The sequence below is a fragment of the Salminus brasiliensis genome, chromosome 12 (genome assembly GCF_030463535.1).
Source record: "Salminus brasiliensis chromosome 12, fSalBra1.hap2, whole genome shotgun sequence".
NCBI classification, from domain to species: domain Eukaryota; kingdom Metazoa; phylum Chordata; class Actinopteri; order Characiformes; family Bryconidae; genus Salminus; species Salminus brasiliensis.
Genome location: NC_132889.1, coordinates 37,639,319 through 37,653,574, shown reverse-complemented (window position 1 = coordinate 37,653,574; position 14,256 = coordinate 37,639,319). Strand labels below are relative to the sequence as shown.

Below are 14,256 nucleotides of genomic sequence, written 5' to 3'. Positions count from 1 at the left end.
GTGTGTGTGTGTGTGTGTGTGTGTGAGTGTGTGTGTGTGTGAGTGTGTGTGAGTGTTTTAGCAGCTGTGCACAAAAGCTCACCTGAGTTATTGAGGTCAGGAAGCGTTTGAGGCTACAGAGAAACATGTAGATAAGAGAGAGAGAGTGAACACACACACTCACACACACTCACACACGCACACACACACACACACAGTGAAAAACACTAATACATCACCTCTCAGCTCCCAGTGTTAGTTTACTGTCGTTACTGATCAGTTCTATTATTTATTATAATTGATTTCATTCCTGCAGTTTTGTTTGTTGTTTGTTGTTTGTTGTTTATTGTTGACACTGCCAGAGCTCTACTAAAGACCACCAACAGAGCGGTTCTGGGGGGGCTCATGGCATTTGCAAGAATACAAAATAATAATCCTAATAATAAAAAAAAATTATAACAGTTTATAGAGTGTCTTGTTCCCAAATCATCCCACCATTTAATTCCTTATCAACTCCCACCACGTAGGACTCCACCCTGTCACGTGATGCTACCAGTACTTAAAGGTCCTCGAGGACTCGAGGTCATGCTGAAGTGCTCCCCCCGGACACTTCACAATAACAGCACTTACAGTTGTCTAGGGCAGCTTTAGCACAGCAGACGTTTCACAAACTGACCTGTGGCTATCCTACAACAGCGCCAGGTCTCAACTCATTTAGATTTATTTGGACGACACAATATGGACAAAAGTATTGGGACATCTGCTCAATCGAAGCCACCACCCCACTTCATTCCCAACTCATCCCAACTCAAGGGGCGGTTGCACTGGCTAGCATCATACTATGACAGTTTGCTTTCTGGGACCCCTGACCATGGACCACCTTTAGTCTTCTAGGAAGGCTCTAGAATTTACACTAGATGTTGGATCACGGCTGTAAGTAGAATTTGATTGACCTCAGCCACACAAGAGCATCAGTGAGCTCAGGTACTTTAACTCGTCCCAAATGTACTGGATGGCAGAGAATGCTCAAAGCTCCACTGCTCAAAGCTCCACTGCTTTACACCACTAAGGGCACGCTGACCTTCTCGCAGATGCTCCAGAGCGTCCCGTTCTATTGGTCAGTGCTTTTCTCTTTAGCGTAAGCAATAGTGGCACCTCAAAGCAGCCAAACTCCCTCATTAGCTGGGCCGTCTGGATACTTTTGGACAGATTGTGTACATCCATGCCTATTCAGTCATCAGTAAGCTGCACGCTGATGAAGATGCACTGCGGTTGTTCTCATGATGCCCTCTAGTGGATAGATGGGGAGGCGGTCCTCACTGCTCTCTGCTCTGGAGTCTGGTGAGGCTGCCGGCTGTAAGAACGCCGTGTCCATGGGAACAGGCTCAGAATACTGATCACACAGTGCAGCAAAGGGGCTGCAGTCGAGCACAAGGCAGCAAAAAGCACGGTCTACCCCACCTCAGCCCAGAAAACACGCCTCCAGTTTCCAACATGTTCGGATGCAGCACTGTCTGATGCACCTATAAGGCCCTCAAACACATTCATATACACATACACACACACACACACACACACACACACATATATATGTATATATATAATTTGCTCTATATGGTTTAACCCACACAGATTGTGTTGGCTCTAACCCACACGCCTGTAGCTTCCAGCATTATTCATATGCAAACCACAAAGCCTTGCAGAAACAAGTGAGGCATCAATCTTAACACAAACACTATCTGGACAAAAGTATTGGGACACCTACACATCACACATACAGGAGCTTTTCTGACGTCCCGTTCTAACCTTATAGGCATTATTAATATGGAGCTGGTCCCCCTTTGCTCTCAGCTCTACCAGCAGCAGCAGCAGGTCTGGAGCTCTGCTGCAGTTACTGAGTCAGTTGGAGGCTTTTCTGCACTCTGCTCTGAGCTCAGCACTCGGCCCTGACCTCGCTCTGTAACTTTACGTGGTCTGACAGACACTCGGTGGCTGAGCTGCTCTCTGTGAGCTGTTCCTCCTAAACTCTTCCACTGTTCAATAATAATAACACCACTCACAGCTGATGGAGGAAGATCTAGGAGGGAAGGTCTAAATCTCACCAGCTGCTACAGAACCACTCTGGAGTTCAGAGAGCTCTTCAGAACCTCCCGTTCTTTTCCTAATGTGTGGAAGAAAGGCCGACTGCATGGCTAGGGGCTTGATTTTATACACCTGTGGCAACAAGACTGAATGAAACCCCTGAATTCAGTGATTAAGAGGTGTCCCAATACTTTTGTCCATATAGGACTTTAACGAGAGACAAGGTTTGGACACCTTTGTTCAAATGAGTTGTAAATAAGTGACAAGAGTCATACAGAATGTTCTAGATAACTGGGTCAGAACATCTCCAAAGCATCAGGCAGGTCTTGAGGGGTGTGCCCAGTATGCAGTGGTCAGAACCTACCAAAAGTGCTCCAAGAAAGCACAACCAGGAACCAGCGACTGGGTCATGCTTGCCCGAGGCTCAATAATGGATATCCATGGAGGTCCCGCCTCACGACAGATACCACAGGACGCCTTCAGAGGTCTTGTGGAGTCCATGCCTCAATGGGGCAGAGCTGACTGGACAGAAAAAAGGTGCTTGTCTTCCATGTAGGTCTGACCCACCTAGAAGGATGATGGGTCAAGCCAAGAACTTAGTGAAGCCTAAAGTGCTCAAGATACAAATGGAGCTTTGACCACTGGCATCAGGCAAAGAGACGGAGATGGAGAACAGGGTTCTTCAAAGGTTCTTTAGTAAAGGCCATTTGGATGCTACCAGATACCACAGGACATCTTCAGAGGAGTGTTTCAACTGGTTTTGGAGGCACAATGGGGACCTAGACAATGTCAGGCAGGTGGTTTTAATGTTCTGGCTGGTTGGTGGATGTACTCAATTACACTTTTGGGGTGCCCAAACTTTTACACACGACTGTGTGAAAGTTGTTTTTTCTAGACATTGAGAAACGGCAGGGGAAGCACTTCTGCAGAGAGTTCAGAGAGGACAAACTGGCTTAATGAGGCAAATTCCTCCCCCTGGATACACACACACACACACACACACACCTGCATTATCTGCACCATCTCCAAGTTGTTAGGACACCAACATGAACAAAAACTGGCCACTTTTTTTCCAGCATCCAGTGGTCAGAATCGCATGTTCTTCAACCCAGTGGACGAACTATGAAGCTGTTTAGGCAAGAAACACAGTACATGTCCAAATGTTTGTGGACACCTTTCCTATTGAATGCATTTAGCTACTTTATGTTGCACCCAACAGCCTTAGTGAGAGCAGGACGTTGGATCATCATCACCCCACTGTCCATCATTCCAGTTGCACAGCTCCACAGCTCAGTGCCTGGCATTAGGCAGCATGGTGCCAATAGATTTATGTTCACTATAGTCCTATTGTTTTGGCAGTACTTTTCTACAGGGCCTAGGCAAGCTTTGTGTGTGCATTTGCACCTCGTACAGTACTTACAGCAGCTGGATGCATTCATTAGAAAGGGTGTCCACAAACATTTGAACATGTAGTGTATTAAATATTACTGTAAAATGAGGGCAGGAACAGGATGTTATTCATAAAAGAAAAATGCTTATCCAGCCCGTCAGGACTTTCCCAAGGGCGGTCGAGTTGAAAGATTCAGTCAGGGCCTCTGAAGCCGTCTTCAGAATCAACTCTCTGTCCTCTGAGGGAACCTTGTGAAAGTACAGTGCTAATTAGCATGCGTACAGCGTTCATTATCGACCCAGCACCTGAAGGCCAGGGCTAAAGCTGACTCAGGGTATCCACAAGGCCACCATTGACCCAGCAGCGTTTAGCGCTAATTCTGCTCTTCCTCACAATACGTGATCAGCTAGCATCAGAGCCTCCGACTTTGAGCCTCCACAAACTTTTATTTTTTGTCAGGAACCACATCGGCAAGCCTATCAGAGATTACCCAGCACCTCCACACACTGCGGTGTGAGGCATTCAGGCAATCCCAGTTAGGACCATGCTAATTGGTGATGCTAGGGAGACACTGAAAAAAAAGAGGACACATTCTCGTCCGTCGTAGACCTATAGTAGTGATAAGAAGGCGGGACTTGAGCAGTTCGACCAATGGTTGATGTAGATGCAGGTACATGTAGACCAGTAGTAGCAGTAAGAAGGCGGGACTTAAGCAGTTCGACCAATGGTTGATGTAGATGCAGGTACATGTAGACCTATAGTAGCGATAAGAAGGCGGGACTTAAGCAGTTCGACCAATGGTTGATGTAGATGCAGGTACATGTAGACCTATAGTAGCGATAAGAAGGCGGGACTTGAGCAGTTCGACCAATGGTTGATGTAGATGCAGGTACATGTAGACCAGTAGTAGCAGTAAGAGGGCAGGACTTAAGCAGTTTGACCAATGGTTGATGTAGATGCAGGTACATGTAGACCAATAGTAGCAGTAAGAAGGCGGGACTTAAGCAGTTCGACCAATGATTGATGTAGATGCAGGAACATGTAAACCAATAGTAGCAGTAAGAAGGCGGGACCTAAGCAGTTTAACCAATGGTTGATAAAGATGCAGGTACATGTAGATTTATAGTAGACCTATAGAAGCAGTAAGAAGGCGGGACCTAGGCAGTTTAACCAATGGTTGAAGATGCAGGTACATGTAGACCAGTTGTAGCAGTAAGAAGGCGGGACTTAAGCAGTTTGACCAATGATTGATGTAGATGCAGATACATGTAAACCGATAGTAGCAGTAAGAAGGCGGGACTTAAGCAGTTCGACCAATGATTGATGTAGATGCAGGAACATGTAAACCAATAGTAGCAGTAAGAAGGCGGGACTTAAGCAGTTCGACCAATGATTGATGTAGATGCAGGAACATGTAAACTAATAGTAGCAGTAAGAAGGCGGGACCTAAGCAGTTTAACCAATGGTTGATAAAGATGCAGGTACATGTAGATTTATAGTAGACCTATAGAAGCAGTAAGAAGGCGGGACCTAGGCAGTTTAACCAATGGTTGAAGATGCAGGTACATGTAGACCAGTTGTAGCAGTAAGAAGGCGGGACTTAAGCAGTTTAACCAATGGTTGAAGATGCAGGTACATGTAGACCAGTTGTAGCAGTAAGAAGGCGGGACTTAAGCAGTTTGACCAATGATTGATGTAGATGCAGATACATGTAAACCGATAGTAGCAGTAAGAGGGCGGGACTTAAGCAGTTTGACCAATGGTTGAAGATGCAAGTACATGTAGATTTATAATAGACCAGTAGAAGCAGTAAGAAGGAGGGACTTAAGAAGTTCGACCAGTGATTGATGTAGATGCATGTACATGGGGCTGCTTCGCTTCCTATGGCTCTGGAAACCTGCAGCCAATCAATCATCAGGAAGGAGAAAATATCCGGCCTGCTGTGAGGAAGCTGGACAGTGATTGGTTTCTCAGAAGTCCTGGAGGATTCAGTCATCTGACTTGAACCCTGATAGGTGGGATTGCACCATGTTAGCAGGGAAGGTGTTAATGATTCTGAGGCTGCAGTCGTCCCTAAAAGTGGTCCTGTTGAATGTGGAGAAAGCTCTCGTTCTATTGGTTGTGTAGAGATATTTAAATTGGCCTTGTGTGATTGGTTCATTGCAAACAGCTGAATTATATACATTACTGTGTGCCAATAAACCTAATTTCCAATGGGGTTAAATCATTTTGGCGAAACGGTGGATAGCTACTTGCCCTGTCCTCTGCAGAGACAACCCACAGGACACAGCCAGTGTGGGGTAATGGAGACCATTTACTGGGCAGGGGAGCACCCACGCTCCACCCATCACAATTCAGGATAGCAGCATACCTGCATGCGCTACAAGGTGGTGTCCTCTCAAAAAGGGACGTCAATGGACCTTTCAACAGGACAAGCATGATCCCAAGCATCCCTCAAAGTCCACAAGGCTTGGTTTCAGAAGAAGTCCTGGAGGATCCTGGAGTGGCCATCACAGTCGCCTGGGCCGAACCCCAGTGACCGTTACAATGTGGCATCTCTTCAAAGAGGAGGACGTCCTCTTCTTTGAGCCTGGCTCCTCATTAACACCACGGCCGCCTCTGGCTTGCTCAAATGGGAGGTTCTGGTTATGTCGCAAGGGCCGGTGTTGATGTCTTGAGGGCCTGAGATGTTCTGGAGGCTTTCGCTGTGTTAGGATGACTCCTATTGGGCAGAACTGAAAATGAAAGGTGGGCTCATGCCACAGTGGACTACAACACAGCAAGCTATCCGAGTGACGTCCTCATGACCTGCATGGCATCAGACACAACATCTGGCATGAACCCGTTATGGTGATCGGATCATGCTCTCATTAATAAAAAAGCCCTTGTAATAAATGCATTCAGCTTCTTTAGGTTGCACTTAATTGCTGACACAGATGTGCAAATGCACACACACACAGCTTGTCTAGGCCCTGTGGAGAAGCACTGCCAATAGAATAGGACTCTCTGGAGCAGATAGTAGACACGAACCTATTAGCACCATGCTGCCTAACGCCCTCCAGCATTGAGCCGTGTATGATTTACATATCATTTGCATAAAGGTAGAACGGCTTTGAGCAAGTGTGTGATAGGGGGTGAGAAAAGACTTTCTCTTAGGTCAGATGTCATTTTTAGATTTAGTTAAAGGCTAAAAATAAGTGCTTGAGTGTTTTACTGTTAAACATTCTTCCCCTTCATCCATTGTTTTAGTCTCTTATGCTGAAATAAGTCAAATTCAAGTCAAATTTCTCTTATAATTTTTAATATTCGTACTGATGGTCAAAACTTCCTTCTGGTTGGGACATGGTCATTCTAGACACGGTCAACTTTCTGCAGTTCTGCACATTAGCCAATATTGGCTATAGCTGATATTCTTAACATTCAGGAAAGCACTGCTGAAGAGAACCTACCAGGCCATTAAGGGTCAACAAAAAGGGCATATTTGTAGTACAGGGCAGTTAGAAAAAGCTGGATAAGATGGGATGTAGGATCACACTTGTATGAGATTTTAACAGGATGAGTCTAAGAAACTAACATTTCAATTAAACACCACCATAAAACTGTAAAAGCCTCAATTGACATGTCATATCTGGCTGATCCCCATTAATTACTTAACTCACTGCAATTAAGTGGTGAATCTGAACAGGTAAATTAAAATACTACATTAAAGCACACGCCTGCTGTATGAGGAGCAGTTTCCATACCAGAGCAAACCCAAAACTAGTATAGCACTGCAACCGGAATAGGGATAACTCCATTCTGAACAGTGTAATGGGACCTTAGCAGAGCAAGAGGCAGGAACGCTTTAGTGTCTAGATGCTCATCTGCAGAGCTGACTACTCCATGTAGAAAGAGCTTTAGTATGGCACTGCATTTTCATTAATAAGAAAGTCAAGGAAGGATTAAATTCAATAGGAGGAAGTCACAGTTCTTTATGGCTTCACCCAATTACAAGGACGCTCACCTGCTGTGCTCTCCAAAAAAAACCCAGACCCATAAAGTGACCCTACTAAGGGATCAAATATATCTGACATCTCCAGTGTTTTAACAATTTAAATCAGGCAGTTTCACATGGTCAAGTTTAAGGAATGAGCCACTTTAAAAGCTCAACTTTGAATATAATCCTTACATTGACTTTCTTTAACCATTGCACCCCTGTAGAGTTGCAGTCTTGGCACCTTGTGACCCTGCCAGTTCAATGACCCACCCTGATGCCCATTTCTAGCTACTCAGGAAGCAAGAAAGACTGTAAAGCCACTAATCAAGTGGTTGGTGTGGCGCAACAGATAACACCACTACCTGCCAGGGAGCTACCACACCATGTGGGAGACTGGGGTTCGATTCCTGGTCTGGGTGACTGTGCTGCACTACACCAATAAGAGTCCTTGGGCACTACACTGACCCACCTTTGTAATAAGAGTTACCTTGTAAGTCACTTTGGATAAGAGAGTCATCTAAATGCCATAAATGTAATCATAACTGCATATCACATGTATGACCATAATCTGTATGACGCCCCAAATAAGAAAAAGGCAAAAGGATTTTTTTGGCGTTTTTATTAAATAACTCTGCAGTGCATGACCACTCATGAACCCACAGGCAGAGCCGGGCTGGTGGACACTTAGGCGGTTTCCTCCTTGGCAAGGCGGTCCTTCTTGAGGGGTCCCTGTAAAGAAACAAAGAAAAAGGTGGGTTAAGAGCTGTAGCTTCACCCCAACATCATGGCTTGGTTTTCTGGTTGTTTGTTGCCAGAGAGTGAACAGGGAGCTATGCACAGAAGAGCCCCACTCCCCTGCCTCACTGAACTTTCATCTAGCACTGGAATGGAACCCAAATTTCAGACTGTGTTTCTGAAACAGGTCACGAACAGTGCACCATTTGATCTGCGGACTAGACTGGATCATTCAGACTCAAAGTACAAGGTAGTGAGCTATGGGGTTGAAAGTTAAGGCTCTGAGTTTACTTGAGCCAAACTATGCAAGTAATAAGACGACCAAGGAAGCCAATAAGGGCCTCAAATAGTTATACCAAGACATGTGCAAAAACCTCCTAAGAACAGCAAGCACTTCAGTGAGTCACAAGCTGAGGTAATGGTCAGAGTCAACCCAAGGCCCAGCAGCCCTTCGGGAGGCTGAATGAGAAGCCTTGGTACATGGAGAGGGATGACTAAGCAGGATCCCTTCCTACCCTGGAGCGGTCACTCTACTCACCATGAAGGCCTTCTTCTCATCCATAGTCTGGAAGCGCCCATGGCCAAACTTGGAGGTGGTGTCGATGAACTTGAGGTCGATCTTCTCCTGGGCCTTGCGGGTGGTCTGCGTCAGCAGAGACTTGCGCAGAGTCAGCACCCTCTTCTTGGTTCCAACCACACAGCCTTTCAGCATCAGGAAGTCATTGGTCACCTCACCGTAATGGACAAAGCCACCCTATGAAGAGGACAAATACATATTGAAGGGAAGCTTCTTAAAGAATGTAGTATTACAGTACATTCCTACCAGCCATTAACTGAACCAATATTAATAGTTTGAGAGAGCTGATGTTTCTTTAGGCAACTCCAATTCTGAAGACTTGGATCTTGGAGCACATTTCGGTCACCAAAACTCACCATTGGGTTGATGCTCTTGTTGGAAAGATCGTAGCTAGTGGAGGCATTGTTCTTGATCAGTTTGCCATCCTTAGTGTGGTAACCCTGGCCAACCTTGTAGATCTAGGAGAAAAAATAAAAAAAATGTTTTTAAAAAAAGTCAGAGGTGCCACCTTCACAAAAGAAAGCCATGGCAAGGCATCTGAGCCTCCCCCCACACAGCTGTAACCGACTTGAAGTCCCTCACCTTCTTGTTGATCTCAGTGCGGTGGTGGTAGCCCTTCTGACCAGCACGGGCAACGGAGAAGGCCACGCGGGCAGGATGCCAGGCTCCGATACAGGCCACCTTACGCAGACCACGATGGGTCTTGCGGGGCAGCTTCTTTGTGTGCCAACGGCTCGTCACACCTGCAGAACATAAAGATAAGTGAACTCTACAGAAAAGGATCTTCAGCTATTGAACTGCAGGCATTTCTTGTGTTTTCAGAAGGAAGGCAGCATGGGGTATTTCCTCATGCGTTTCGGGCGCCATGCCTGACGCTGGATCCATGTTTTTCATCACCAAACACTTGCCATGTGGCCAACAAATGAAGCATGGCTTTTATTAACCATCTGCAACATCAGTTCTAATCTACTCCTTATGATACACCAATCTGATAGCACATACCCTTGTAGCCATGACCCTTGGTGACGCCGATGACATCAATCATCTCATCCTGGGTGAAGACAGAGTTGATGGGAACAGCCTGCTCCAGCTTCTCTCTGGCCCAGTCCACCTTGTCAGAGATGCTGCCACCATTCAGCTGGACTTCCATCAGGTGGGACCTCTTCTGCCTCAGAGGCAGCAGGCGCATCTAATGTGGAGGGAGACAATGCTAGTTTTAATGACCTGCAATTGTGCAGCTTTCCAGTTTTTCTTGGACACTTGGAAATATTTTGAAACTAACTCCATCCAGCTGTGTAGACAATTTTACAACTCACAGTACTAGATCATAGTCAGACCCTCTATATAAAAGCCTGTGAGGTAGGTAACCAAGCATTTAATAGCTTAGGCAGTAGTTTACTGTAAAATCCAGACCACAGCAGAAGGAATCAATTACTCTTGAGCTAGCCTGAAGTACAAAGCTTGGCTCCTGATTGCCCTGTGTGAAGGTGTTCAATACCATCACCAGCCCTCTCGATTTGATCAGAAAGCAGTGATTTACCAACCCAGGTGTTAGCTGAAGGGGTTGTATTGATCACCATGATGGAAGGTCCATTTTCTATTCATTCTAATTAGTGTTAAAGTAAATAACCCCCAAGGAACCTCCATTCTTCTGGGTGTCTCCACCTTTTTCACAGTACTGTGCAGCTACATGTTTAGCCCACAGGGTTGAGGACAAACTTGACTGCTCAAGTAAGGCCAACAGCGCTAACCACTAGGGAGCTTGCATCAATTTGAGGTCCAGTACAATCACAAGACCTGAAATTTCACCAAATCCCACAACTAAAAAAAACTCACCTGTGTGTGAGCAATGACACGGACGACCTTGCAGTACTTCTTCATGGCAGCAAAGTCCTTCTCCAGCTGCTTCTTGCCCTCATCATCCTGCCACTTCTTGCAGTACTTGGTGAAGGCCTTCTTCTTGGACTTGGACCTGTACAGGCGCCGCAGAGCACGGGCAGGGGAGGAGAGAAGCACATGCGGGTTTGCTCACAGCTCCTTCATAGCCCATCAGGGTTAGAGGAAGAAGGCTGGGCAGAGCAGCTAGCCCATCCTCAACTCAGCAAGGGGGGCATCAACAGCTCTTGGTTGTTTTAGCTCGTGGCTCGGCTTCTAAGGAGCCCTTTCCGCCGACCAGAGGAGCCCGGAGCTCATCAGGGCACGGGGCACCTGAGCGGAGCTGCACCATACCGACATGTTAGACTGGCTCAGGGGAAACATGGGTGTTCACACTGGGCAGCAACATTCAGCTCCAACAGTACACCATTTCTAACACTTGTAATGTTTGGAATAAAGGTCACATCTGAGCTTTCTGAATTGGTTTACCAGGATTCACCATCATGGCATCTGAACAAGTGCCTAGAATTTTGCATTTGACCATTTCAGGGTGCACAAAATGCTTCAATATTTTCAAATCTGAAGGTGGTAATTCAAGCAAACCAACTCTGGAACAAATATTGAGTCTTAAACTGCACCCAATTATGTTCCAAACCCAAAATGAGCTCTTGTTTACACCCCTACCCCTAGCTACAAGGCAGATACTGCCATCACCTGAACCCAAGACTTACCAGTTTCTGTAGAAGCGGCGCCTGCACTCATCGCTGATGTGCTCGGCAAAGATGGTCTTGAATGAACGCAGGCCACGAGGGGTCTCGACGTAGCCCACAAGGCCAACCACGATCATGGGAGGGGTCTCCACGATGGTGACTGCCTCGACCACCTCCTTTTTGTTGACCTCTATAATAAAAGTTTGAGGCATTATTGCTTCGGCTTTCCAAGAAGCTTAACTCCAGCTATAAATGGCTAGAGCTCCCAACTAGAGCTGAGCCAGACTGTAACCCGACTCAACTAAACATGAGCTTTGGCATTGCTGGGAACCAGGCACCCAAAAGCCATGACTAGATACCTCAAATCGACAGAGAGGGTCTTGTCTTAATTTAGGACCGTAATCAAGTCAGTGTGTGAACTTAATTAAACCCAAGCTTAAGCGCCAAATGAACCCCACCAGTCAGGCCCAGCTCTACACCACGCCACACAAGCAAGACTGCGCTCAGTACTCGACATTCAGCAAGGGCTTTGGGCCCACATCTGTCCGCCCGTCGAGGGTCTCATCACTGGCAGACACCAACAAACCACAGAAACAGGTCCCAGGCCATGTTTCATGCCATAGCCGGGCAAGTTCAACTCACTTGAGCCAGGTCTGTCCACTTCACGGACAATGTGGGTCATCCCAGCCTTGTACCCGAGGAAGGCTGTGAGGTGAACGGGCTTGCTGGAGTCATCCTTGGGGAAGCTCTTCACCTTGCCCCGATGGCGGCTGCTCCTCTTGCGGGGCAGGAAGCCCAGAGACCCGTGGCGTGGAGCCGAAAACTTACGGTGAGACTGGAAGGAAAAAGGAAAAGGAAAAATGACATAATAATAATAATAATAATAATAATAATAATAATAATTATTATTATTATTATTATACATGTACAGGCATACTGGGCTCACAGCTACCCTGTAGACCCCAACCAGAGGACTGCATTGACTCACATACAGGCTCATACTGTAGCTTATTGTGTAAATATAACAATCTGTGAAATATAAAGTTCACAGATTGTATTTAATGCATTTTTTAAGCAAATTCTTAAACTAAACCACTATAAACTTTAGCTAATATTGGCCCTAAACTGGGGAACACGCCAGGCCCTAGTTAGCAGCAGCCATTAGCAACATGCAAGCTAGCTAGCTAACTAGGCCGCAAAGACTATACATATGTTTTCTATACATAAAACCATAAAAAAAGATTAATAATACATTTAAGTTAACTAAACTGTCTTAAATTAGTCTCAAATAAGCACCGTAATTCAATACGTCGCTTAAAAACACGACGAAATAACTGCCAAGCTGACACGAGCGCACAGCCACTTGCCGCCATTCAGTCCAGGCCAAATCACCACAAACTACACAAATCTCACCCACAAATATGCCTCCGAACATGTTAATTAGACATAATACAACAAAGTAAAGTTAGCTATATGTGTATAAACGCAAGGATGGCTGAGCTTTTCTTCAGATTGCGCTACGATCACACCCGACACTCACCATGTTGTCTCCGATTGAGAAAGAGAACGTTCAGAGGCGGCGGCGAGCCTTTTATATCTCCGCAGCGTGAACGCGCGCGTCTGTGCGTGGTTGCGTCACCAGCGTCCCCTAGCACGCCAACGGTTGCGGAGAACAGCGGGGCTCGCTGGTTTGCTCACAGTCCTCCACACACACACACACACACACACACACACACACACACACACTTCTGCACACACACACACACTTCTGCACACACACACACACACTTCTGCACACACACACACACACACACACACACACACACACACACACACACTTCTGCACACACACACACACACACACACACACTTCTGCACACACACACACACACACACACTTCTGCACACACACACACACACACACACACACTTCTGCACACACACACACACACACTTCTGCACACACACACACACACACACACACTTCTGCACACACACACACACACACACACTTCTGCACACACACACACACACACTTCTGCACACACACACACACACTTCTGCACACACACACACACACTTCTGCACACATACACACACACACTTCTGCACACACACACACACACTTCTGCACACATACACACACACACTTCTGCACACACACACACACACACACACACACACACTTCTGCACACTGGGAGGCATCAGTTTAACACACTCAGTGTCTAAAACCTGCCGAAATGTTCATATTTAAGTTCCTGTAGTGGATTTATTTAGCTACTCTTTTACGCTCGAGCACCAACCACACGTCAGTTGAACGGGGTGCACACACAGGTCAGCCATATTTACCGTCCACCCTAGTGAGCAAACACACACAGGGACAGTGAGCACACATGCAGCCATCACCGCAGCACCCGGAGAGCACACAGGGTTAAGAGCCTTGCTCGAAGGCCCAAAAGTGGCAGGGATCCCTTGCCGGGCCCAGTGGTCAGCAGCAGCTGGGGCCCTTAACCGCTGAGCCACCACTGACCCACCTGACCCATTTTATGAGGGCCCGCTTCACACCATCAAAACAGCTCTGGCATAGACTCTGCAAGACCTCTGCAACCTGTAAATCCTTTAGGTTGTAAGGCAGGCCCTCCATGAGCTTTAATGAGCCTTCGGTACCCCTGTCACGGGTTCACCTGTTGCGCCCCCTTGGTACTGACCGCAGCATACTGGGAACACCCCCCACAAGACCTGCCTGATGTTTTGGAGACGTTCTGACCCAGTCGTCTAGAACACCACAGTGCAGTTGGTTCTCATTGTCTGAGATTCTTCAATTTGCCAGTTTTTCCTGCTGTAACACCTCCACCAGCTTCGGGAACTGACCGTTCACAGGTTCTCAGCCTTACTGCTGAACGACCCCACTGCCCTGCTGCAACACACTCA

General features: G+C 46.6%; 2 protein-coding genes and 2 non-coding genes across 5 annotated transcripts in view; all 4 read right to left on the bottom strand.

The window, feature by feature from the left end:
• Positions 1 to 14,256, bottom strand: part of rpl27 (ribosomal protein L27) — a 404,812-nt gene that overhangs the window by 277,952 nt on the left and 112,604 nt on the right. The gene's annotated exons all lie outside the window — the stretch shown is intronic.
• rpl3 (ribosomal protein L3) lies at positions 8,013 to 12,910 on the bottom strand. The gene is made up of 9 exons (XM_072693634.1): positions 12,865 to 12,910; positions 11,967 to 12,159; positions 11,346 to 11,514; positions 10,576 to 10,711; positions 9,742 to 9,928; positions 9,322 to 9,482; positions 9,096 to 9,197; positions 8,701 to 8,916; positions 8,013 to 8,156 (listed from the first exon to the last, which is right to left on the bottom strand). Exons 1-9 carry the CDS (start codon positions 12,865 to 12,867, stop codon positions 8,112 to 8,114), a joined length of 1,212 nt encoding a protein of 403 aa, XP_072549735.1. The 5' UTR covers positions 12,868 to 12,910; the 3' UTR covers positions 8,013 to 8,111.
• On the bottom strand, positions 8,231 to 8,365 carry LOC140574604 (small nucleolar RNA SNORA54). The gene has a single exon (XR_011980750.1). It is a non-coding gene; the product is annotated as a small nucleolar RNA SNORA54 (small nucleolar RNA).
• On the bottom strand, positions 9,551 to 9,644 carry LOC140574610 (small nucleolar RNA U83B). Its single transcript, XR_011980756.1, has one exon. It is a non-coding gene; the product is annotated as a small nucleolar RNA U83B (small nucleolar RNA).